This window comes from Lepidothrix coronata, unplaced genomic scaffold (genome assembly GCF_001604755.1).
Source record: "Lepidothrix coronata isolate B3197 unplaced genomic scaffold, Lepidothrix_coronata-1.0 Scaffold8, whole genome shotgun sequence".
Taxonomy (NCBI): Eukaryota; Metazoa; Chordata; class Aves; order Passeriformes; family Pipridae; genus Lepidothrix; species Lepidothrix coronata.
The window spans coordinates 1670655-1693741 of record NW_016690188.1 but is presented as its reverse complement, the minus strand read 5'-3'; the positions used below and the strand labels follow the sequence as shown (position 1 = coordinate 1693741).

General features: G+C 40.4%; 1 protein-coding gene across 1 annotated transcript; it reads left to right on the top strand.

Moving 5' to 3' along the window:
* The first annotated feature begins 243 nt into the window (after positions 1-243).
* Positions 244-21278, top strand: ACSL5 (acyl-CoA synthetase long-chain family member 5). The gene is made up of 21 exons (XM_017839904.1): positions 244-399; positions 9495-9680; positions 10222-10330; positions 10964-11028; positions 11107-11208; positions 11537-11636; positions 12874-13052; positions 13730-13762; positions 13963-14014; positions 14557-14630; positions 15077-15154; positions 15361-15495; positions 15961-16095; positions 16170-16265; positions 16811-16883; positions 17660-17748; positions 17833-17949; positions 18390-18533; positions 19450-19551; positions 19918-19989; positions 20432-21278. The coding sequence occupies exons 2-21, from the start codon at positions 9525-9527 to the stop codon at positions 20570-20572; spliced, it is 2052 nt and encodes a 683-aa protein (XP_017695393.1). The 5' UTR covers positions 244-399; positions 9495-9524; the 3' UTR covers positions 20573-21278.
* Positions 21279-23087: the final 1809 nt, after the last annotated feature.

Here is a 23087-nt window from a genome sequence, read left to right as displayed (position 1 = left end):
CTGAGGAAATGAGAGTCCTATTAAAATCCCAAGTGCGCAGCTTTCGCAGGGCTGGGGTGAGCTTTCACAATGTGCTGCTCTCCTCTAGCGCTGTTGCGCAAGAGCTGTATGTTTAACATTTCTAACCAGCTAAAATTGCTCTTTATATTTGATCAGGAATAATTTTTTTTTTTACCTTTGAACCTGTTGCAAGGCAGGTTCAAAGGTTACCCGGGTGCAGTGTCGCCTGTTTATTAAAGCCACACACTGATGATTCGGGGCTTAGTCCTGCCCCAGGAGCTGGGGAAGCACCACGGGAGCTGGGGAAGGACCAACCCTTGAACACCCACTTGGAGTTGTAAAGCAGCGAAGGAAGCAAACTGTACCAGCCCCTTCACCCTCCTCCAGCACTCAAGGAAGGTAAGCAAATCCCTCCTGATCACAGCCCGTGTTTCTTAAGGACTCAGCTTCCTGCTCCTGCAGAGAAGTACTCCAAGTGGGATAATAGCCTTAATTTGCTTCAATACCTGGATCCAATGCACCTTTCTTATCACCCTGTGCTCTGTTAAAGGCAACAGCTGTGTGATTGGCTGTATGTTTTCAAAGCAGCAAGTCTGGGCTCAGGGGTGGCATACAGAGAAATCACAACCTGAGTGAAAACAGCTACCTGCACACTCCCCTTTGCTATAGACTGGCTGGAACTGGAAACCTGCCTACTGTCCAGGCTGAAGCCATTTTCTTATCAGTTTGTTAGTTATGCCTATTTAAAGATGCAGTGTACAGAGTATCAGTGCCAGGGTCCCATTCAGACTAATGTTTAAAACAGAGTTCAAAAAATACAAGAATCATTTGTTTTCACAGCATCACGGACAGTAAAAACTTGTTATATCCTAGATCATTTATATGCACAAGTTTATTGGCAATATTTACTACAATAAGACCTTAACCCCTAACTGGGGTTAGGGGTTAGAAGCTGGCTATAATGCCTTTTCTAGTGTTTTAAATGCACAGATCTTAGAGTATTGCACACCAGACTGTTGCCATCGCCTTAGTACAACTGCTTTTTGTAGCTATAGAGATGGAGCTTTCTCCAAGCTCTTGCCTGTGTACAGAGCTGCAGCTTGTGTACAGACCTGTAACAAAGGAGAGGGCAGCAGAGACAAAGATTAACCTGAAATCAAGCTGCAAGTAAGAGAACTTGCAAAAAGCATGCTGCTCTTCCAAGCCTATAATTCTTTCCATACTACCTTTCATAAGGAACCCACTTGTGCTCTGAGAAGATCATCTATGTCCCAGTGCAGTTACTGTGCTTTACAAAAGCCAGACACTGCCCTCAAAAAGCAGAGCAGAGCCATAAAGAATGATTATTTTTACAGCATTAAGAAAACAAACTGGAATTCAAAAATCATTCAAATAAAGTGAGCTCACAATTCCCGCAGACTCACAAAATTTAAATCCAAGTTTTGAAGTGACAACAGAGAAAACCGTACCCAGAGACAACGCTTCCCCTTCATTTATTTACATCTTCTGCTATTTGTTATATGTAGAAAGCCTGTTTTGGCATCTTTGGATAGCAAAAGCTCATGTTGTGCCATGACCTTAAAGTTTATTACAAAAGCTCATCTTATTCATCCTTTATGCAAAACTTTTGTGACAGTGACAACAGAAATGAAACAACCTGAATTCTGTATACACATACCCTACGTAGTGCTCATCTTAGTTTGCTAATGGGTACGAAGGATGCAGGTGTATATTTTATATATAGGTACAAAGAGAAGCAAAGATTGAGATATTGATAACTGCTTTATTTTTTGTCAGAAAATTACTAACAACAAATATATCTGTGCCTTTCAAAAATCTGGACTTTCTTCTGATCATTTACCAAAAATGAAGAGCCTCAGCATTTGCATGTCATTTGTTATGCATCTCAGGGAAAGAGCGTCAGCTGTATTCTAATTTATGAGCATTGAACAGAACCAATTATTAGGGAGAAGCTATCCTCTCCAAGGCTTTCCTGTGTGCATCCCTTGATCCAATTTATGTTGGAGCTGTGAGACTCACTGAGTCCAGGCAATACAGTCCAGCTTGTGGACCTCAGCATCACATGCTGGGCTCCTGGCAGGCCAGGTAGGAAGGAGCTGTGGGCATGTTCTCTCACACCTGCAGCCAAAGTCAATGCACCTGAGATACATAGCATTGCTACCCAACAGCTGATCATAGCAAATTCATTCTTTTTTCTCTTTCTTGTGGAAAATTAACAGTCTGAGGCCAAGTATCTGAAAGGGGAAGATCCTCAGAGGGGCACACAGAAAAGGTGATAATGGGGCTGGCTGGGCTGGGTGTGCTTGGCCTTGCTTTCTTTGTCTGTAAGGGGCATTACTTTTCTCTAAGCACAAGCACACCCTGCCTGGGACTGTTAAAGCTGAAGCTCACAACTTCACTTAAATGCCACAGGAACAGGTCTGGGTAGGCAAAGCCAAAGGCAGAGGAGTTTCATGCCGATAAAGCTATTTCTCTTTCATCCTCATATAAAATGGAAAATCAGTGAATTAAGCCTCAGTTTCCCAAAAGAATATCAATTAAGCCTCAGTTTCCCAAAAGAATATCTACATTGCTAAATAATGTCACAACTACATGTAAGTTAGCTTTACCTGAACAGTACAGAGTTTACAGCAGCAATAAAACATAATTGCAATTAGTAAGGGCTATGTGTTTTAGCAAGCCAAGGTCCAGGACAGGTTGTATTTTGGATGCAAGTACATGCTATATTAATTCTATTCCAGCTTTATAGTTGGTCTAGCAGATTATTCTGAAATCATGCAGTGCAGAAAAACTTTCAGATGGGCAAACTGCTAAGTGGGAAAACAATTCTAAAATATAGGTTAAGGCACTGAAGGACATGGGTGAAGTTACTGCCTTCCCACCCCTCCAAACCTACTGCAAAATTCCAGTTCTATTAGACAAGTATTAAAGAGAAAAAGGGAAACTGCAACAGCTATAAACTTTTAAACAAAGAAATGCAACTGTAAAACTATAAAGACAATCCCTGTCATACCAGGAAACAAAACTGAAGCTTGAAACATGATTCACTGTTACCTTGTGCAAATAAGTGCACCTGTGTAAGTCTATAACACAGCAGAAAGAGAGAGGTAGCTTTTTTAGAGGAGGGGGGGAAAGAAGAAGGAAAAAAAAACCACAGCAACAAAAAAGCCAATACCAAAACCAAATAAACCAAAGCCAGCAGCAGAAATCCAACCTACTAGCAAGTCCATTACAGCAGTGTATGAGAAATACTGTACTCAAAGCATTTTGTTGATATTCCAGGCTACAAAGCTCTGCTCAGCTTAATGTACATTCAGCTATAGAGAAAAAATTTCTATTGCTGAGAATACAGCTTTATACATAGAGAAAATAATAGCAAACACATTATGAATAATAAATGGTAAATATAATTTCAAAATGTTTTAGTTTACTTTTTACTTAGATCTTCACAAACATGTAAACTTCAAGCTATTTTCATCAGCAAACCAAAAAATTCAATAAATTTATCATGTGTATGTTCAGTTGTTTGTTGTTTTTTTTTTTTTATTACTTTCTTTTTTAACCACTCCAGTTCCCCACACAAGTTCCTGCTATTTAAAGCTCCCCTCCCAGCATGCTTTTCTGCTTGCTGATTTATTTAAACTGAGGAGAGGGAACTGGCTGTAGTGTTTAATAGGAGTGTTACCTAATGAATGTTGGTTTGCTACTATGCTGCTAAGGGTCCCACCCTATTTTCACAATGGTAGGTACCTTTAATCGCTGCTTCTCAACTCTGTTTTTGATCTGCAATATTTTCTGTGTAAGTAACAAAGTTATACTTTATTTGTTTTATTGCTCATGGGCTTGCTTGTTATTACTCACATGGTCTTTACTAAAATCAACGTGCAAGCGTAGTAATTAGCTGCAGGTTCAAGATAATGAGTTCTTAAGAGTCTACCAGGAAATCTCTGGTAATGTGCTATCAGTTAGATGTGAACCTTGGGCTGAGTGAAGTTCAGATACATGTTTGCTCTTTGTTCTCCATATTGTAAGTGCTGTAATAATATGAAGTGATAGAAGACATTAGCATCTAGAAACTTTCAGTGCTACCTTTTCTCTGTGTGGCATCTAAGGTGGCTAATGATAATATTCTAGTTTTCGTAGGAGTTCTATGTGAATTTTCAAACTGAGCTTTAAACTTAGCTCTTTAAACCATGCTCTATCACTACAGATAACTTCCTATTATTAGTGTTGATCATGCAAGTTTTGCAAGAAGTGAACCTGTATTATCTAACGAGATGAACAGTAACAGAACTTGCTATACTGCCTATTTTTTAAATTTTAGAAAGTTCAAATGGCTAGTTGAACATGTTTTTGAGTACGTAGGTATCTCTCTGAGTAGGTAGCTTTCAAAAAAAAAAAACCTGAGAAAAACCTATATGAAAACTTGGCTTTTCAATTCATCTGAGAAAATAACTTTTAGTAGTAAGTGGTGTCATGATGTTGTTGCACTCCTGATGGAGGGACAGTAATATCCAACATACTAAAATTCCTTATTAGAAAATGACCTTTCTGTTTAAGTTTACTGGAAGCCAAAGTTCAATAGGTTTCATAAGTAAGGCTTAGAAACCACAGAGCACTTCCTGTAAGTAAGTTACTGAGGCCTCATCCTTTCCCACCTCTTAGTAGAGCTTCTCAGCTAAGATCAAAGGGTGCTTGAACTGTTTGGCTGTGACTCTCATAAGAGGTACTCTGAAAGCAAAGCCTAACTGAAGCATATCTGGGGCTTAATGCAGGTTACTGAGCATTTTGCTTGTGGTTTTTGCTTGGCTCTTTTCAGCAGTCACTGCTGAGCTTTTGTGCTTTAGCTTCTGTCTGGATGCTAAAAGTTAGATTTTCCTAAACCCTCCATAACACAAGACTTCTTGCTGCAGCTGGAGGAAGATGAGATATATTGCTTCCAAGGAGTAAGAACTGGCACAGTGGCTCACATCTGCAAGATGACACCAGGCAAGAGCTGCCCTGTGTAAGCAACTGGAAAGAGTGAGATACTGGTGGTCAACTAACGAATTAGTGACCCCAGTGTAGGTGGTTGTAGTCTGCTCTTCCTGCTTGGAAAGAGTCAGTGTTACCTTGCTAATGCTGACAAACATGTTGTCATGATCACCTCAGAAGTTTAGACAAACTTGATACAAAGAATTCTAGATTACAAATGTAATTCTAGAAGACATTGTCCCAGGCAGTGCATGACTATTGCTTCTGAAATCGTGCAAGTATAAGAGGTTGCTTTATTGTCTGTAAAGAACAATTGCAATGGAGACAACACTGATTTCTTTCTTCATATTTATGAGCTTGAAGGTACAAAGCTCAGTCACTTTCCAGTGGAGAGAATCTCCTCACTTGGAGAGCACAGAGATTATAATTCCTTCTAGCTTTAGATGGGGAGCTACAGCAGAAACGAGAATGTGTACTTCTGAACTCAAGGCTGTAAATGATATCACTGTAATCTTTTCTGATAAAAACTAAGCCTTTGTACTCTGGAACCTAATGCATCTTATCCCTGACCATTGATCAGGGTGGACAACCTAAGTAGATTTTCAGCTGTCCAGCATCCTATTGCACAAGAGGCTTAACAGGTGGTTCGAGACATCCTGCGCATTTTGTATCTGGGAGCTGAGCCTTTCAGAACTCTGGGGTTTCAAGCACTCCACTTCTGACACCTTCATGTTTAAAAGCAACTGGTTCGCAGACTTGCCCTTGCAGTGGAAGCTGCTGTCTGTCAAAAAGGCTCTGGCTTTGTTTTGTGCTGCACTAAGTTGAGTTTTCACGAAATTCATATAGATCAGGTATTATCTATGCACAGGGCACTTGGATTTGTGGGTTAAACTCCGATTGTAGCTGTTTCACAGGACAGATCTAGGCTGTTCTCCTACCATGGACAGGAAACTGCCAAGTTCAGACTCCTGTCCTCTCTCTGGGTCTTCTGCTTTGAGGGCAGTAGGATTAAGTGGCTTTTGGAGGATACCAGGGGTGATAAACTAGCAGTAACTTGGATTTGACAAGTAGTTACAGTAGAAGCTCTAGGTATAGGAAACAACTGCCCTAATTCTGGGAATTCAGACAAATTTGCTGACTTGTCTTGCCACAGCTTGAATAAAACACCCTATGTGCCTTGATAGAAGTGACTAAAGCCCATTTGTGGAAGCATGGTTGGAAAGTAAAAGCAAAACACTGTCACTATTCTATTAATAAAGTAAGGGAATTGAAAATAGTTTTTCAGATGAAAAGCATTTTTTGTGTATTGCACAAAACACAGATCTAGGTATCTGTGCTTTTTTGACATAACACTAACATCTGTATCTTTAAAGGATGTTAGGTTTTGACTCCTGCATATATAGTCTCATTCAGTGCTATAAGTGGGCTAATGAAGACAGTCAAAAAAAAAAAAAACCAAAAAAACCCAAACCAACCAAAAACCAAATCCTGGAAGCAAATGAGCACATAATACTTCCCAAGCTTTAGAGAGAAACTTGTCAACAGGTCTTTCTTTAAATTAAAAAATCATTTAGCTTATAACTGAAAATCATTTTTGAGTAGCTGTAGGCATGTCTGGTCTTTCTTTCTCCCTATGCAAGAGACTTGTGTAAACAATTCAGAACCTGAAGGCAAAAACTTTGCTGCATTTAATAAGTCTCTTGTTGAGGTGTTCTCTCTGAACTTTGAGTTCTTTGCTCCAAGCATCATTATCCTTCAGGCCTTGATGCTCAGTCTTCCTACATGTCTTGGTACAAACTGCCTTGCATGTAAGTCAATGAGAACATGAGAATACCCCAATGGAAAAATTTACAATGACTTATCTACTGCTGCATGGAGCATTTGGGGTTACTGGGTTCTGTGATCCATACCACAAAAAGGTCAGACAAGTGTCTTCAGTGAAGTTTCTACCAAATAAGTCCATATAATAGACAGCAGGTATTTGTAACAACTGCACTGATCTGTCTGACTAGGCACTGTTAATGCTAAGCAGCATAAATAAATTATAGTGGAGGACTTGGTGCTACAGATATAATCCCCAGTTTTGTTTCTTACCTCTAGCATGATACTCTAAAGTCAACCAATCCTTCATGGCTTCTAGGAAATTGTCTCAAAATTACTATTAAAATGAGCAGATGAACACACTTCGGTCATTAAAACCGGTACAGCTGTACCTGTGATCTCTGGTTACCTGTATATACCTCTATTCTCTCACTGCTGATTGAAAAATTTCATGTCCAGGGAAGAGTCATGTGAAAGGTACAGAATGCAAATTCCTTTTGACAATCTGGAGATGGGAAAAGACTGGAAAAGGGCCCAAACTGGTTGCTGCTACTCAAAACTTAGAGGAGTTTGAACATGAGTATTCTGGTATCCCTCTAAAAAGATGTGAGAATAGATCTGTCAAGGTCTAGAAAAGCTCTAGAAAGCTTCCAACATACAAATGGTGCAAGTGTGATTTGCTTTGTCACTTGGATCTAGTAGTGGGCTCTGAGTTAAAGGAATAAAGCTTGGATATCCAACTCCTCCTGCTGAAGAATGGAGATGCCTCTACCAAACTGCCTCAGTGCTTGTGCTATAAAAAAGTGACCTGCTCATGTTACCAAAAGAGGAAGTGGCTGACTCACACCATAAGCCAGATACAGTTTAATCACCTACAGAAAGCTGCTTGCAAACTGCTCCAGTAATGGGTTACAAGGCCAGATGAACGATTCATGAAGAGCAGCTGATTGCCAAATTCTGTCTTCCAAACTGAGCAGTGCTAAAGCTAAACTGCTAAGTAGCTTTGCCCTGGATGTAAATTTAATCAGCAGACCTGCTTTTAGGGTTTTCTTTTTTCCTCCAGGCTCAATTGATAAGGCCCAAAGGAAGGGTGTGGAGATGGGTGATATGCTGTGCTACAGAAAGAATAGGTTCGTGCTCCCATAGGTTTAATTTGCTCAATGACAGGAACTGTCCATCAGTAGAGAGTCCCAAGGGCAATTTCTACCTTTCTTGCTGTAGCACAATCTTTTTGGGCTCTCAGTACATGAAGCCAAGGCCAGGAGTTTTGAAGGGCACATGATAACCAAGGTTTAGAGTAGAAAAGAGGACTAGGGAGTTGGTACTTCTCAGATATGTAGGTAATATGCATTTGGCAGCTTGGACTTGATGACAAGCCTCTGAGGTACCATTTCTTATCCAGATGCTGAGTGCGCAAAGCATGTCTTTTCTCACCAGAGAACACATTAGGACTGCTGATTAACACAGACATGGGTAATCTAACTCTGGTCAGTCTGGGCTCAAAGCCCCAGATTCTGACTTTGGGCCCTGGCTGAACTTACTGATGGTTCATAAAATACCTTCAACTTCCTTGGAATTATAGTTAAAGGGTAACTCATTGCTTCAGGATGCCTGGTATTCTTCTAGTATGGGGATTTAGTTAGTTGCTAGCTGACGTATTATCTACTAACTAGGTTCCTCTGATTCTGTGTGAAGGACTTTGAAAGGGTATTTATTGTTACTCATCTTGCAAAGTGGGATGTGTTGTCTCCTGCATAGCTGTTTAGACACTAGCAAAGATAAGCTGGTGAGATCTGAGTTGATTCAGACAAAAAGCAGTAATTTCTCTTGGTGATTCAATCTTAAACATATCAGAACATTTTGGAGATTAAAGTACTTTTTTTCTAAGGGAGAAAGCTCAGGTAGATGTTTCTTTGTCTCTTATAAGGAAGTTTATGTTCTCAGGTTTTGCTTCCCTGCCTTTGAAAGAAGACACTCTGAAGGATGCAAGCAGCAGTAGTGTTTCTGTATTTCCCAGCTAGACTTCCAGTGCACACAATGACTTCCAGGTCACCATTTCCTAGTGGAAAGAAACTTTCACAGTTTTGACATGTGTTGTATCTCATGCTGAACATGCTGTCACTATCTGAAATACTTGTCTAGAATGAACCCTGCTTTCCAGTAAGAGCAGCTGACAATGAAGATACTTCTTGTCCTGCAGATTTATATATGTAGGTGTGACAAACATGTAACTTAGCAATACGGTTACTATTTCAGCAAAACTCCTCTCTGTTGGAGAATTATAATATTGGGGAGTTTTCTTACTTCCACGGTGCACATCATTGAACTGTTGGCCTTTTTTGGTTATACTTATTTGGGAAATGATATACTGGTTTTCCCCAGGCAGATTTTTTTACTCTTGAATAGAAGTAATCTGTTCCTCATGTGACTTCATCGGACTTCAGTTTTTTTGTGGAGGTGGATGCAGCATAGATTAAGATTTATGGGGACAGGTGACTTGAGATCTCTTAAGAGGCTTAAAACGTTGCATAAGCATGCTTCATAATTGTACCAGGACTCTTCAGGGGCAAACTGCTGAAATGATTTGCAGTATTGCTTAACAAGCTACTTAAGTAACCATGGCTCATGAGTAGTTAGAGCTTCTAACTCAAGTCTACTAAACCTCCTGTTTATTTCAGGTTCAACTCTGGCTCCATTGATCCAGCACAATGATCTGGATACTTCAAGTATTATTCTCACCGCTCCCAACACCAGCATTGATTAGTCTTATTGTATTTGGATCTGTCATCTTCTTGTGGGTAGTAAGCAGGCCAAAACCTGTTTTGCCTCCTGTTGACTTGAACAAGCAGTCAGTAGGAATTGAGGTAATACTTTCTTTGCTTGTAGGCATGGTCTAATTTGGAGCTTAATCTGAATACTGATCCATTCTGCCTGTGGGTGCCAGTGGAAACTCTCCTGTCTGACATACACAGCCTTCTCTCCCAGGTGTACAGCTGAGCAGTATGGTGGGAAGAAGGGAAGCTTTAAGATGCTAAGAGTGAGAAACAGCAGCTCCTGCCAATAGGTTTAGATAGGCTTTTTACCAGATGGCCTTGGCTGTCACTGACTTATTCCTGTATTTTAAATGCACTGCATCAGCTTAGAAGCTGGTGCTATACTTCTTGTAACTAGACAAGTGGTAGCACTCAGTCCTAGTCAATAATAACCTGTAATCAAATGTTAATGTAGGCCATCTAGAAAATTCCTCTGCATATGACTGAGTAGATCAAAATCAGGAAGGAAAAAGACTTCCCTAACAATGCAATGCTATTGAAATGGTTTAAAGGGCATTGTTCAGACAATGGCTGAGGAATGAATGACATTTCATTTGTTCTGCACTTTTTCATGACCATGGTCTGTTCCTAGGGAGGAGCCAGAAGAAGTGCACTCTTGACAGATAATAACCTGCTTTCTCATTACTTTGAAGATGGTAAAACCTTGTATGAAGCTTTACAGAGAGGACTGTATGTTTCTGGTAAGCTTTGTATCTCCTAGTTAGTACTTGTCTATCACAAGTAAATAAGTTTTTTCCTTGTGTCTTGGCTGTGGTAAAATTCAGACTAGCAAAAGCTTTTCCAGCCTTCTGTGGGTGGAGAGACAAGCGACCATGTCTCTCCTTGCCCCAGTTTAGCTGTAGTCTTAGTTGGCAGATTGGGTGGGAATAAACATCAGAAGCTTAAGGTGGTAGAGTGCAGTCAAGAGTCAGCAGATAATAAACATCAGAGGAATTGGGGGGGGGAACACCTCTGCTTTATCTTACCATGTGGGTTTTACTTTAAAATTACTGCCTGTTTACAACAGATACAAATTTGTGCACACGTCACTATGCATGGAAATATGTGATAGCTTGCAAGCTACTTCAATCTCATGTGGGTTCTGAAATGGGAAAATATCACCAGATCTTGGAAGTATTGCTTGTAAGGATAAAGCCAGCAGTCTTACAATCTTGGTTTGGGCAGAGTGTTTAACTATGGACATTGTCCTTCTATGTTCTGTGCAGTTAGCTGGATGACTGATGGAAAATATTTCCCACTTAAAGTATTGTATTGAAGTGTTATGCACCTTCAGTACTGAGCTTTGAAATTACTTTTCTGAACTCTTCCATTAGGAAATGGTAACTGTCTAGGCTACAGAAAACCCAAGCAACCTTATCAGTGGCTGACATACAAACAGGTGAGTATAGTAAATGACAGATGACTTAATTTGAGACACTGTCTTGTAACACTAAAGTGGGGAAAAACTATCTTACAGGTTTTAGACAGAACTCAATACTTGGGATCGGGGCTTCTGCAAAAAGGATGCCAACCATCAACAAACCAATTTATTGGCATTTTTGCTCAGAATAGGCCAGAGGTAAGCAACAAATAGTATATTCTTTCCCACAACATTCTGACACCTTGGGGTGAGAGGGTGGTATTTAAATAGCTTGAGGCCACATGAGGAACAATCACAACTCTTTTTCCTTCCTGGTTCCCTTTTTACTAACTGAGCACATACCACTCCAAGCATGTAATACAATGATCTTGAACTCTCACTACTCTGATTCTCATGGATGTGCTCCTCACATAACTCCCCCCACTACTGAGTGCATGGGGGATGCAGTCAAGATGTATGAAATCTGTTGGCAATCCTGTCTTGAGAGTTGCTAGTTTTCCTTAGCTGTGCTGTTTTCTCTCTTCAGTGGACCATTTCAGAGTATGCCTGCTACACCTACTCAATGGTTGCTGTTCCACTCTATGACACCCTGGGGCCAGAGGCTATTGTATATATTGTTAACAGAGGTAAATATTGACTTCCACTCTTTCATAATGACTTTTCTAAGAAACTTTGTTTTGAGAGGGCTAAGTTCAAGGGAATTTGATGTGAAAATCAGAGTAGTTTTAGCCTTACTGTTCTTATACTTTTATAGACACTTATTTTCTTAAATGAAACTGCTTTGCAGGGCACATGGTTTAATGCCTAGAAGAGTCCAGTGGGATTCTTATGTTTCCTAGTGTCTTGATTGCAAGTCCACGGAAGGACCTGCTAGATTCTGTGGACCATTCTGCAATCAGAGTGCTCAACTGTTTGCTATTTGAGGTTTTGAAATCTTGAAATCCCACACTGCCAAACAATCAGACAATGCAGACAGACTTGGATGCAAATTAAGACTAGATGTGTGTCTCTGATTTAAAGTTATAGGATGAAAAGAGTGGAGGAGGGAAGGGTAAAGATATGCCTAAATCTGTTTAATCTATCTGGTTAGTGCCTGTTGTTCTACAGAAGCAACAACTAACATGCCATCATGGAAGAAACTGGTAAGGAAGCTTAAATAAATCTTCAGACTTTCTTCCCCCAGTCTTTTGGGAGACACAGGGGAAATATTATGCACTACTGTCACAGTAATCTGGGATCCCAGTAATCTGGGATCCACCCCATAAACAGGACTTGCCAAACAAAATCCCTTCAACAGTTATGCTGGTGAACCTTGCAAACAGGTCCTGCCTTGGGACTACACAGCTGTGACTTAGTAGTCTAATGGGGAACCAGCATGTTCAGGCAAATCCAATTCCTCTGCCAATTTAAAGGAAATGCTTTTGTAATTGTGTAAAACTCACTTGCACACGTGGGGAAGCTGAGGTATTAACTCCAGAATTTAGCAGCCTCTTTCAACCAGGCCTAAATTTCTTTGGATTTAAGGAAGATGGCTAAAGCTAAACAATCAGTGAGGACAATTCTGAACTCTTCTGGTAATACAAAAAATTTAAATGCCTGTGTTGACTGAGAGTGAAGATATTTCTCTTCAGTCCCTCAGCATTTGCCCTCACTTTGAGCAAACTTAAGAGTCTACCAATACAATCAGTTGATGATGGTAGGAGGAACCTTCTTAGCACTGTAAGCCAACCACTCAATCCATAGGAATGAATGCAAATGGCTTTAGAACAAACCAATACTGTGTTCTAAACATATATGCTTCTGAGCTGTCACTGGTCTAATGTCTTCTAAACGGACTTCTGAAACGTAATTTCTTTTCTGTAGCTGACATAAGTGTAGTGATCTGTGACACGCCGCAGAAGGCACAGGTCTTGCTTGAGAACTGTGAGCAAAAAAAGACCCCATGTCTGAAGATGATTGTTCTCATGGATCTCTTTGATAAAGAGCTCAAGGACAGAGGAGATAAAGTGGGACTTGAAATTCTGTCACTGCAGGAGGTTGAGGTAGGTAACTAAAGGTTTCTGCTTCATCTTGCCAAGGAATACCTTGCCAGATTGACATCTTGACCTTCTGTGGCAACAATGACACTTTAATGTAAGCATTATCTGGTTGTCACTCCTGTAGCTTGGATCTTGATGAGCAGTCATTTTGAAACTTGATATATTTAGCCAAATGGCCTTGCAGAGTTCAAACCATTGACTAAAGTTGTGTTCATGTGTTGTGGACACTCAGCATGCATGAAACTGAAGACTTGCTTAGCTTAATTCATGGTACAGTCGTAACAGGATTTATCAGGGTTCTAAGCTGGCAGTTGAGCCTAATTGAAACTGTAAATTCAAATTAGTGGCTGCTTAGACATCCCAATACTAGGCTTAATCTTGCATACATGTAAAATATAAGACATATGGCCTGTGTCAAATAAAATTAAATATGTACACTTAGGACTTCCAAATTCTTTAAGTAGTTCTGATCACTTTCTGCACACTCAAATTTGTGCTTTCCACAACTGCAGTAGTCAGTTTTTCAGAGCTGTGTGTATTGAATTCAGGAAGACATCTCTCTTTGAATGAGACAGAGCATCAAGAGGCAAAGTAAAAACAAGTGTTGTATTTGAAATAGAATTATCTATTCATCTATTGTTGTTGCACATCTGCTAAGTTGTGTTTTTTCTCTAACACAGGAGCTGGGAAAAAACAACATCAGACAACCAGTTGTAAGTATCTCTATGGCACAGTTATAAACTTTGAAAACTAGTCTCTGAAAGGACCTCCTGCCATGTTAGTAGAGGAGACTGGCAGGATTTTTTTCTTTTATGAACCAGAATTCCTGGTTAATCACAGTTTAGGAATTTTATGTAAATACTGATAAGCACTATAATCCTAACACTGACCTTATGTGGCTTTTTCTCTTCAGCCTCCTAAGCCTGATGATCTTGCTGTTGTGTGTTTTACAAGTGGAACCACAGGTAAGAGAATATATGGTGATGCTTCCCCACTGGACCAGCCTACCCCTGCAGCTTCCCAGCACAAAAATAGGAAATCCTAAGAATATAAAACAATACATTAGAGCAGTGTCAAACCACTACTGCAGTTTTACTTGGGACCCTGTCACTACAAGTAAACTAAGACAAAGCTTCTTAGAACTGGGGGCAAGAATAGCCAAATTCATGTTGTCTTCCCCTATGAAAAATACAGTCCTAATGTTCAAGAGATCGGTTGTTTACCTGTGTGTGTATTTTGATCCATGGAAGCTAAAAAAAAAAAATAAATCTTGTTTCAGCATTATCTATGCTACTCCCAATTACTCTGCTGTTTCAGTAGCCATTTCCTTTATGTAACATCTGTAGCTGAAAGTGTTCAAGATGAGGCATATTTGTGAACTCTTAAGACAATGCATGCTGTGACTGAGCCTAGTACCAAAATAGTTCAGACTGAGCCAAACAAAAAATGGAAAACTGACAGCAGAAGCAGTTAGAGCTACAGCTGACTTTGCTTGATGTCTCCAAAGGTGACCCTAAAGGAGCCATGCTGACACACCGAAATGTTGTTTCAAATGCTGCTTCCTTCCTTAGATGCACAGAGGTAAGCTACTTCTAATGGTGATCATCAGGGTATGTCCCTCAGTCACACAAACAGCTTTAATGTGGGCACTTTCTGTAAATTATTCGCTCCCTTAAACTGATGCTTTCCTAAGTGCCCATATTTCAATGGGACAATAGTATTGAAAGAACCTTAGTTTAACCTTGAACAAGAACTTCTGTGTAGGAGTTATTCTAGAGTGAGTCAGTCCTAAATGCCAAGAGTACTAAACAACACTATTACAAGTCTTGCCAAAAGATAAAACTAATTTTGATCTAGTGTGAGAGCTGCAAATCTTGAACACGTGATGGATGAGCATGAGTTGCTTCAGTCATTTGAAGTGTATTTCAAAGTAGTCAAATTGATCCAAACTTTATCCACTTTCTACTTAAGAGTAACTCAGGTAGGCATAGGGAATGCTAACCTACTTCTGTTTCTTTCCCCTCTAGGGCACAATTGAGTGTACAAGTTCAGATATCGCCATTTCCTATCTTCCCTTGGCTCACATGTTTGAGAGAGTTGTACAGGTATGTACAGATATATACATCTGAGTTTCTATGAATCAAATTATAGTTAAAGATACGATAGCAATCTGTATGTCCTCAAAACCTATTCCCAGAATAACTTTCCTACAAGTGGGCACTGAAAATCTTGCTGCTTATCATAGACAAATAATTATGGCTAATGAAGCTAGGAATTACCCTTGAGTGAGCTTAGTCTGGTCAATCTTTAGGCCGTGATGTACAGCTGTGGAGGAAAAGTAGGCTTCTTCCAAGGAGACATCAAGCTGCTAACAGATGACATGAAAACCTTGAAGCCAACGGTGTTTCCAGTTGTACCAAGACTGCTGAATAGAGTATATGACAAGGTATGTGAGCAATTTTAGCTAAATCATCTTCGTGTTCATATATCCTAGTGAGCATATTGATTGTGTCATAATGTCCCCACTAGTTAATTATTTCTTGGCAGGAAGAATTCTCTAAAATCTTCTCTGAGGACATAGAAAGAGTCCTGGGACCTAGAATATAAGAACAGTGTATCCAGTCATAACTGGGCTAAGTTTGTTGCTGTTCAGAGACAAAAAGTCTGTTTACTTTTGGAATGCAAACGAAGCAAGTGCAAAGCTAGAAGGATCCCTGTTACTCAAAGCTGTGGCTGCAGTGTGTCAGCAGTAACATGAATAAGTATTGTCTCTGAGTTCATCTCTTAGACATGGCAGCAGTGAAGATAGACCTTAGAACAGTGAAGTAAGATGTGGTGCCTCTTAACAAAGCAAGAATGGGAGGTACAGATGTGAGTTAAACCCAAGAATCACTGATACTTTTCCCTGCAGATCCAGAGTGGTGCAAACAGCCCACTGAAACGTTGCCTGCTAAACGTGGCTGCGACTATGAAGATGGCTGAATTAAAACAGGGCATCATTCGAAATGACAGCATTTGGGATAAGCTAGTCTTCAAAAAAGTTCAGGTAAATTATTCCAAGCGTAAATAACCTGAGCAGTGTAATGCTGGAGGATCTGACGGCTTGTATTTCCCTTGTAGGAGACCATGGGAGGAAGAGTGCGTATAATGGTAACAGGCGCAGCCCCCATATCTCCCTCTGTCCTGGCATTTCTGAGAGTAGCATTAGGCTGTCAGGTAAGCTGAGTTTTCTCTTAAAGTAAGACTTGTTTGATTATGCCCAAATAAGTGCCCAGAGATACAGCTGTGCTCCAGCCCAACTTGTTCCTGGGGAGGTTGCTGTCAGTCTTGGGTATTGATTGACAGGCTGCTTCACTGAAGTTTAGTGTAACAGGAAAAAAATTCTGCAGAGCTGACTTCAAACTACACTACCAAAACACTATGCTGTGGGCTCTGGGAAGAGAAATAGAGCAGCAGAAGTAGGAACATGCAGCCCTCAAAGTCAGGTAGCTACCTCTGAGCTTTGAGGCTTATTCTGACAGTCGATGAGCTCCCAGTGTAACACATTTGAGAACAGAGAACAGAAAATGAGGTGACCAAAGAAACGTTTGGATAGGTGAAGTTAAACACCTGGTTACACCAGTTAGATCAAGATACTTTAAAGGCTAAGGTTGTATTGGCTTCCTTCCTAAGAAGAAGATTTGAGCATGGGCATAGTTGAAATAGAGCTCTTTCACACCAAGGACTTGATGTTCAAGGAGTATTCATCCTTTCTCACACAGATCTTTGAAGCTTATGGCCAGACTGAATGCTCAGCTGGATGCACTTTTTCAATGCCTGGAGACTGGACAACAGGTAAGGCAGCTAGGACTTGGACAGTCTCCCAGAGCTGTCAACAGAAAGGGGTGCTGAAGCCTAGATGCATTACTGGTTTTAGTTTAATTAAAATTAAATCATGAGTACATAACTTCAAAGTGACTCTTGGCAGCAACAATCACCTGTGTGCTTAATAGGTACCAAAATTCTCGACTCAAGTAGATGAGGATCCCTTGTGTAAAGTAACATAGGTCAGATTAGACCATGTCCCAGCATACAGGAAAGGAATATACAGAGCTGAGCAAACTGAACAGGGACTTCACAAATGGCTTTAAGGAACTAGCTTTATCTCCAAAATTGCATGTTTTACTCAAATAATTATATCTAAAATATTAGACATGATACTTGACTTTTTTCCTGAAGGACTACCTGACTGTGAAGATTTAGCTTTTATCTTGGCAAGGCTATCTTTAATATATTCTAAATTCAAGCTCAAGTCATCATCTTTGGGCCCACATAACTGCAGAGCATAATGAGAATTAAATGGAAATGAATACCAGGGTCTATGAGGGATTCCTATGGTGGCAAATGTGGTTTGGGGTTGGTCTGGTTGATTACACCAATAATGCTCTAAGCATTGAGACTTAGCTGTTACTTGTCCTGCATTAACTGTCTGAAAACGACATTTAAATAACTTTTGTGAACATTTGATGTCAGACTCCTTTAAACAATACTGGTTCTTGCTAAAGCAGTGAACAAAGCCATTAAGTATCTAGTATTGCTGCAGTCTTTTTTTTTTTTTCCCCTCCTCTTAGGCCATGTTGGAACCCCTCTGGCTTGTAATATTGTAAAACTAGATGATGTGGAAGAAATGAGCTACTTCTCTTCTAACAATGAAGGCGAGGTAGGCACCATCTCCTGTGCATGTCAGGAAATACTGAAACATAAGACTTGGTGACTAACAATGTTCTGTGCTTACTTACTACAGGTCTGCATTAAAGGACCAAATGTGTTCAAGGGTTATCTGAAAGACCCTGAGAAGACAGCAGAAGCACTTGACAAAGATGGCTGGCTCCACACTGGAGACATAGGGAAGTGGTTGCCAGTGAGTAATTGTTTAATACAAACCATCCCTTGGATGTGAATCCCTGTTAGTTTACAGTAATCTCAAAACATGGCATTCTAGGATAAAAGCCTTTATACAGTAGTTAAGCATTCATCAAGTAACTCCAGGCAAAGTTCCAAAGACCAATTAAGTTACAAGATCTCAAATAACACCTGTTAGGCCCATAGTTAAAACTATTCTTCACTGTAGAAGTGACGTAATGAGGTGTCTTGGTTTCTGTCAAAGGATAAAAAAGGAGCTGTCTAATCATGTCCTGAGCTAACTGGAGAAATTAGACAAAGTGCCCATTCTCTCAATAGAACGCAAAGACCAGTAGTAGACTAGCATGTGCCTTTCATAAAACAAAGCAAAGCCTGTTTATCTTGTTATATAAGCAAGACAGAGACTTGCAACTAATGACCTCCGCTTTTAACTTCTAGAATGGAACGCTGAAGATCATTGACAGGAAGAAGAATATATTTAAACTTGCACAAGGAGAATACATTGCTCCAGAGAAGATAGAAAATGTCTATATTGGAAGTGGTCCTGTAGCCCAGGTCTTTGTACATGGGGAAAGCCTGAGGGTAAGCAATGTTATGTGTGAGCATCCTGCAAAATTCCTCCCACAATGTGTTCTGGATGATCAGGGCACAAATTATGCATGTACAAGAGTTCTTAAACAAGATCTGTTCCCAAGAGTACCATGTTTATAGGAATATGCTTTCAGACCTATAGACTTCCCAACTGACAATTGGCATCAAGTTGCACGCTATGTAAAGGCTAATTACATACTTGTATGAGATTAGCACGTTAGGTCAGTTCTGTACAGTTTAGAATCATAGAATAATCCCCTCTGCAATGAGCAGGGACATATTCAACTAGATCACATTGCTCAGAACCCCAGCCAGCCTGACCTTGAATGTTTCCAGGGATGGGGCATTTGTCATCTCCCTGGGCAACCTGTGCCATTGTTTCATGACCTTAATTGTAAAAAATTCCTTACATCTAGTCTAGTTTTACTGTCTTACATTTTAAAATCATTATCTCTTGTCCTATTGCAACAGGCCCTACTAAAAATTTGTTGCCATCTTTCTTACAAGCCCCCTTTTAGTACTGAGAGGCTGCAATAAGGTCTTCATGGAGCCTTCTCTTCTCCAGGCTGAACAACCCCAACTCTCACAGCCCTTCTCCATAGCAGAAGTGTTTCTCCATTCCTTTGCCACAGAGGTGCCACCAATGGTAGCAGAGGCCAGTCTTAAATTTATAAACTAGCCAAAAGTAATTGCTGGAGCATTCAGCACATGTGACAAACAGCACTAGTACTTCAAGTATTGCTGTCTCATCTCTCAGTGACTTGAAAGTCCTTGGAGCTACCTTTGAAACTCTGAAAATGGATGGGGATGTAAATGTGACTTGTTATAGAAACTGTTCACAATCAAGTTCACAAAGACATTTAATATGCCTTATCTTGCTCTCAGCATGACTTCCACTTGTTTTCAGTCTTTTCTAATAGGTATAGTGGTTCCTGATCCAGAGACGCTTCCAGAATTTGCAGCAAAACTGGGAGTAAAAGGTTCCTACGAAGACCTCTGCAAAAATCCTGTGAGTGGCTTTGTTTTTAGTAGGTTAGAGACAGAATTTAATTCTGAAATCCAATCTTATGTTGCTCTGACTTTGTTCTATCCACCTTTTTTTGTAAATTAAACTGCTTTAATGCTGGGTGAGTCATACGAGCAGCCTTACAGTGAAAACTGGAACTGAGTATAGGTATCTCTTTATGTTTCAAGGGCTATTGCTGCTTCTTTTACAATGAGAAGACAGACATGATCTTGCAGAGGCCTTAATATGGGATGAATGTTGGAATATGTATTCTTGCCAGTTCTCCCTGACTGGGCAATGGTTATGGTCTTGAGTTGCAATTAGAAAATGGCCGCTTTATCCAGTCTGCTTCTGCTCTTTTTCTTCCAGGCAGTGAAGAAAGCTATTTTAGAAGATATGATCAAACTGGGGAGACAGGCTGGCCTTAAATCCTTTGAACAAGTGAGTCCTTTCAAATCCTGCTTATCACAAGCACCTGTATGGCTAATACAATGGCTGGGAAGTCCTAATTCCTGATACTGACTGTGCCAGGATGGGACCTAAGGCCACTGCTCCCAACAGCTGACTGAAGCAGTCAGTGAAATGTTGACTGGCTGCAGGTCTCTTGGCCAATGCTCCTCTCTTGACCAAGAGACCAGTGGCTGTACAGGGCAACAGTAGCAATTGCCATGAGATGGAGTGGAGGTTCACAACAGGCTGCAGGGGCTGTTCTGTAGTTTCACCCTCTTGCTGTGTCAGCCAAAAGCAGTTTGACTTCCATCAAAAACCAGTTTATTTATTGGATCTCTGGGACTGGAATTCTTGCACTGAGCTCAAGGAAGCTGGAAAGAACTGTTGTCTTCTATTTATGTGAGTGTCGTGCTAAATAATTTTCCTTTAATAGGTTAAAGATCTGTACATTCACACAGAGATGTTCACTGTAGAAAATGGACTCTTGACACCAACAATGAAGGCAAAGCGACCAGAGCTTGTTAAAGTCTTCCAGGAGCAGATTGAGGCCCTCTATTCATCTGCACAGGAATAAGTGGCCAATTTAAACTGCATGGAGTATCCAAATAAATCTGTGACACTACGTGACCTATGGAGAACACGGGCATAAAGTGGAGGGGAGCATGGAGAACTCAAATTTATTTGTTTCTGGTTTTCTGGAAAAATGACTTTTGGATGAAGATGCATATAGCATAACTGACAACTGGCAGTGTCACAATCTGCAGGACTAAGAACTGGCTGTCTAGGCAAAGCCAGAACTTTAATCTTCCTTGGACTGAGACTGAAGTACAAAAACATGCAAGAGCCTCAGACTTTACAAGACAGCTGTATGCACTTCTGATTGTCAAAAGCAAATCTTGTTTTCCTGCTCAAACTATGAACTCCATTGTGACCTGTTGTGGATTGATCTGCAATCAGACTGAACACGATATGAATTGAAGATAACATCTGTTCAACAAATACAGAAGTGAATTTCCTGTTCCTAGCCCTGGACCACATGGTACAGGTTGCTTCTAATGAAAATAAGTAATTTGGCATCAACTGGTTTACAAAGAACATGTGGCTACAGCAAACATAGTTTATACTCTAGTATAGGAGGCACTGGATCAGTTTTTGCACGTTTTCAAATGAAATGGCAGTGTTAAAGATTTTTCACTTTTGAATTTGAGCCTAGGAAAACTTTTGCTGTCAATCCTAAGGATATAGGTTGCAATAAATTGTAACTGCACAATCAAACTAAAGCCTGTGTGAATTACTTGTTTATCTGCTGCAACCAGATTGTCAGCAAGGTTTACTGCTGCCTGGTTCTGTATGGCTGCAGCTGGAACACAACTGCTGCAGAATGCTAACTTGTTCCCTATGCTGTCACTGGTCAGCCACAGTTCAAGCCATGAAGAAATAAGGTAGTGTAGTCCAGATGTTGCTCCTCTACTCAATTTTCTTTTCCTTGTAGTAAGGGAATATATGCCAAAGTCTCCAAGTTCATTGTTTCTGCTGAGCCTATCAGGTAAAATAAGGTGTCAAATATTTTCTTGGGCTAAAGCTGCTGATTCAGAGAATGAATTAGGCAAGATGAACACTTTCTCTATCTTATGTCTTCAATCAATCTATGCTGTCTCTGCTGCGAGTTCCTCCCTGTGCCTGCAGTAGTCTGCTGTATCAGTTCAAAAGGCAAGGCAGTGCTAACAAGGTTGCAATATGGGGAAGGTGTACAGGTACCTTTCCTATGCTAGTTCTCCTTGTCTGGGAACAAGAATTGTCCTCTCTATCTTGTTCAAATAGCTAGTGGCTGTTCCTCTCCGTATTTAATGTTCTACATCAGATATACCAAAATGAAAACAAGTAGACTTCTTGCTCAGGAAAGACCTACCCTTGCTGTGAGGCATCTCTAGCTTTGCCTAATAAAAACAACTCAATTCTGTTTCTAGTCTGGGCCCCAGACCCTGACCTTTTCAGGTAACTCTTGTGTCACTTATTGTGCTTGTCACAAACGTGAGGCTATTAAGGCTTCTAAGACTCTGAAAGTGTATGTAACTATGCTGCTTATCTTTCCTATGCTTCTTTAAAGCAATGTGACATAAGACTTACTGATGACTTAATCTTTCTCCCCATGTGCCACTGGGGAGAACATAAAACAACTCGAGGGAAGAAGAAATGTATACAGAAACTGGTTTTGGACACAAAAATGAGCAAGTCAGTTGGGGACAGTAAATTTAGTGCAACTGAAATGTGTGTAAACTGATAAGGCTGAATCCTGTGATGCCACCTGGTGCAGTGCCCAGAAAGTACTTCTGTTGATACAATAAACAGTGGAATTTCCCTGTAGAAATTTGCTTGGATGTTGAAGCCCAGCATTCTGTAGTGGGTCCTGCAACCAGCAGTTGTCAGATACCAATCACAATGCTTCATTCAACCCAAAGAGATCTCTTATTTGTGAGCTAAGTAGAGAAGGCCTCCTTTTCTGTGTCACAGCTCAGAAAGCAGCAACTTTGTACAGCTCACTTTCTAAGACAGTAGAGCTGCATTCCCTTTTGGAAAAGGAAATGCCTCAATCTCTTGGTTTGCTCCTAATTACAGTCAAGCCTCTTCTCACAGTGTAAGCTACAGTGCTTTACATTTTTCATGTTTGTGGCATCTGCTGGTAGCTGTTACAAAGAGATGGAATAGGTAATGGCACTGCCTGAACAATAAAGCTTATATAGCAATTCAAGTGTAAATTGGTCTGAAACTAGGCTCTTGGGTGTCACTTCTGCCATATGAACTGCTTCCACAACATCAATCTGAAGTGGAAACGAGTACCTTAGCCATGTTTGCATTGAAAAGGTGCAAAAATTACTTCAGGCTATTGTTTGAGCACTCGGGAAAGCTACAGCAGCCTTGAAGCACTGTTGTACCCAGGGAAAAAGGATCTGAGGTAAGGATGGCTACAGGTACAATGAACTTCAACTCTCTGCAACTTTTTTCCCATGATACAAGGATTGGCACTAAAATAACATCCAGTCTTCTCAACTTTCTTTTAAAAGCTCTCATTATGAACTGATCCAAGTGGT

Excerpts from the sequence above, each read along its gene's own strand:
- ACSL5 (XM_017839904.1), top strand. The coding sequence starts at position 9,525 with ATGATCTGGATACTTCAAGTATTATTCTCACCGCTCCCAACACCAGCA. Across the intron at positions 9,681-10,221 it reads AGCAGTCAGTAGGAATTGAG|GGAGGAGCCAGAAGAAGTGC; the intron begins GTAATACTTTCT and ends GTCTGTTCCTAG. Across the intron at positions 18,534-19,449 it reads TACATGGGGAAAGCCTGAGG|TCTTTTCTAATAGGTATAGT; the intron begins GTAAGCAATGTT and ends ACTTGTTTTCAG.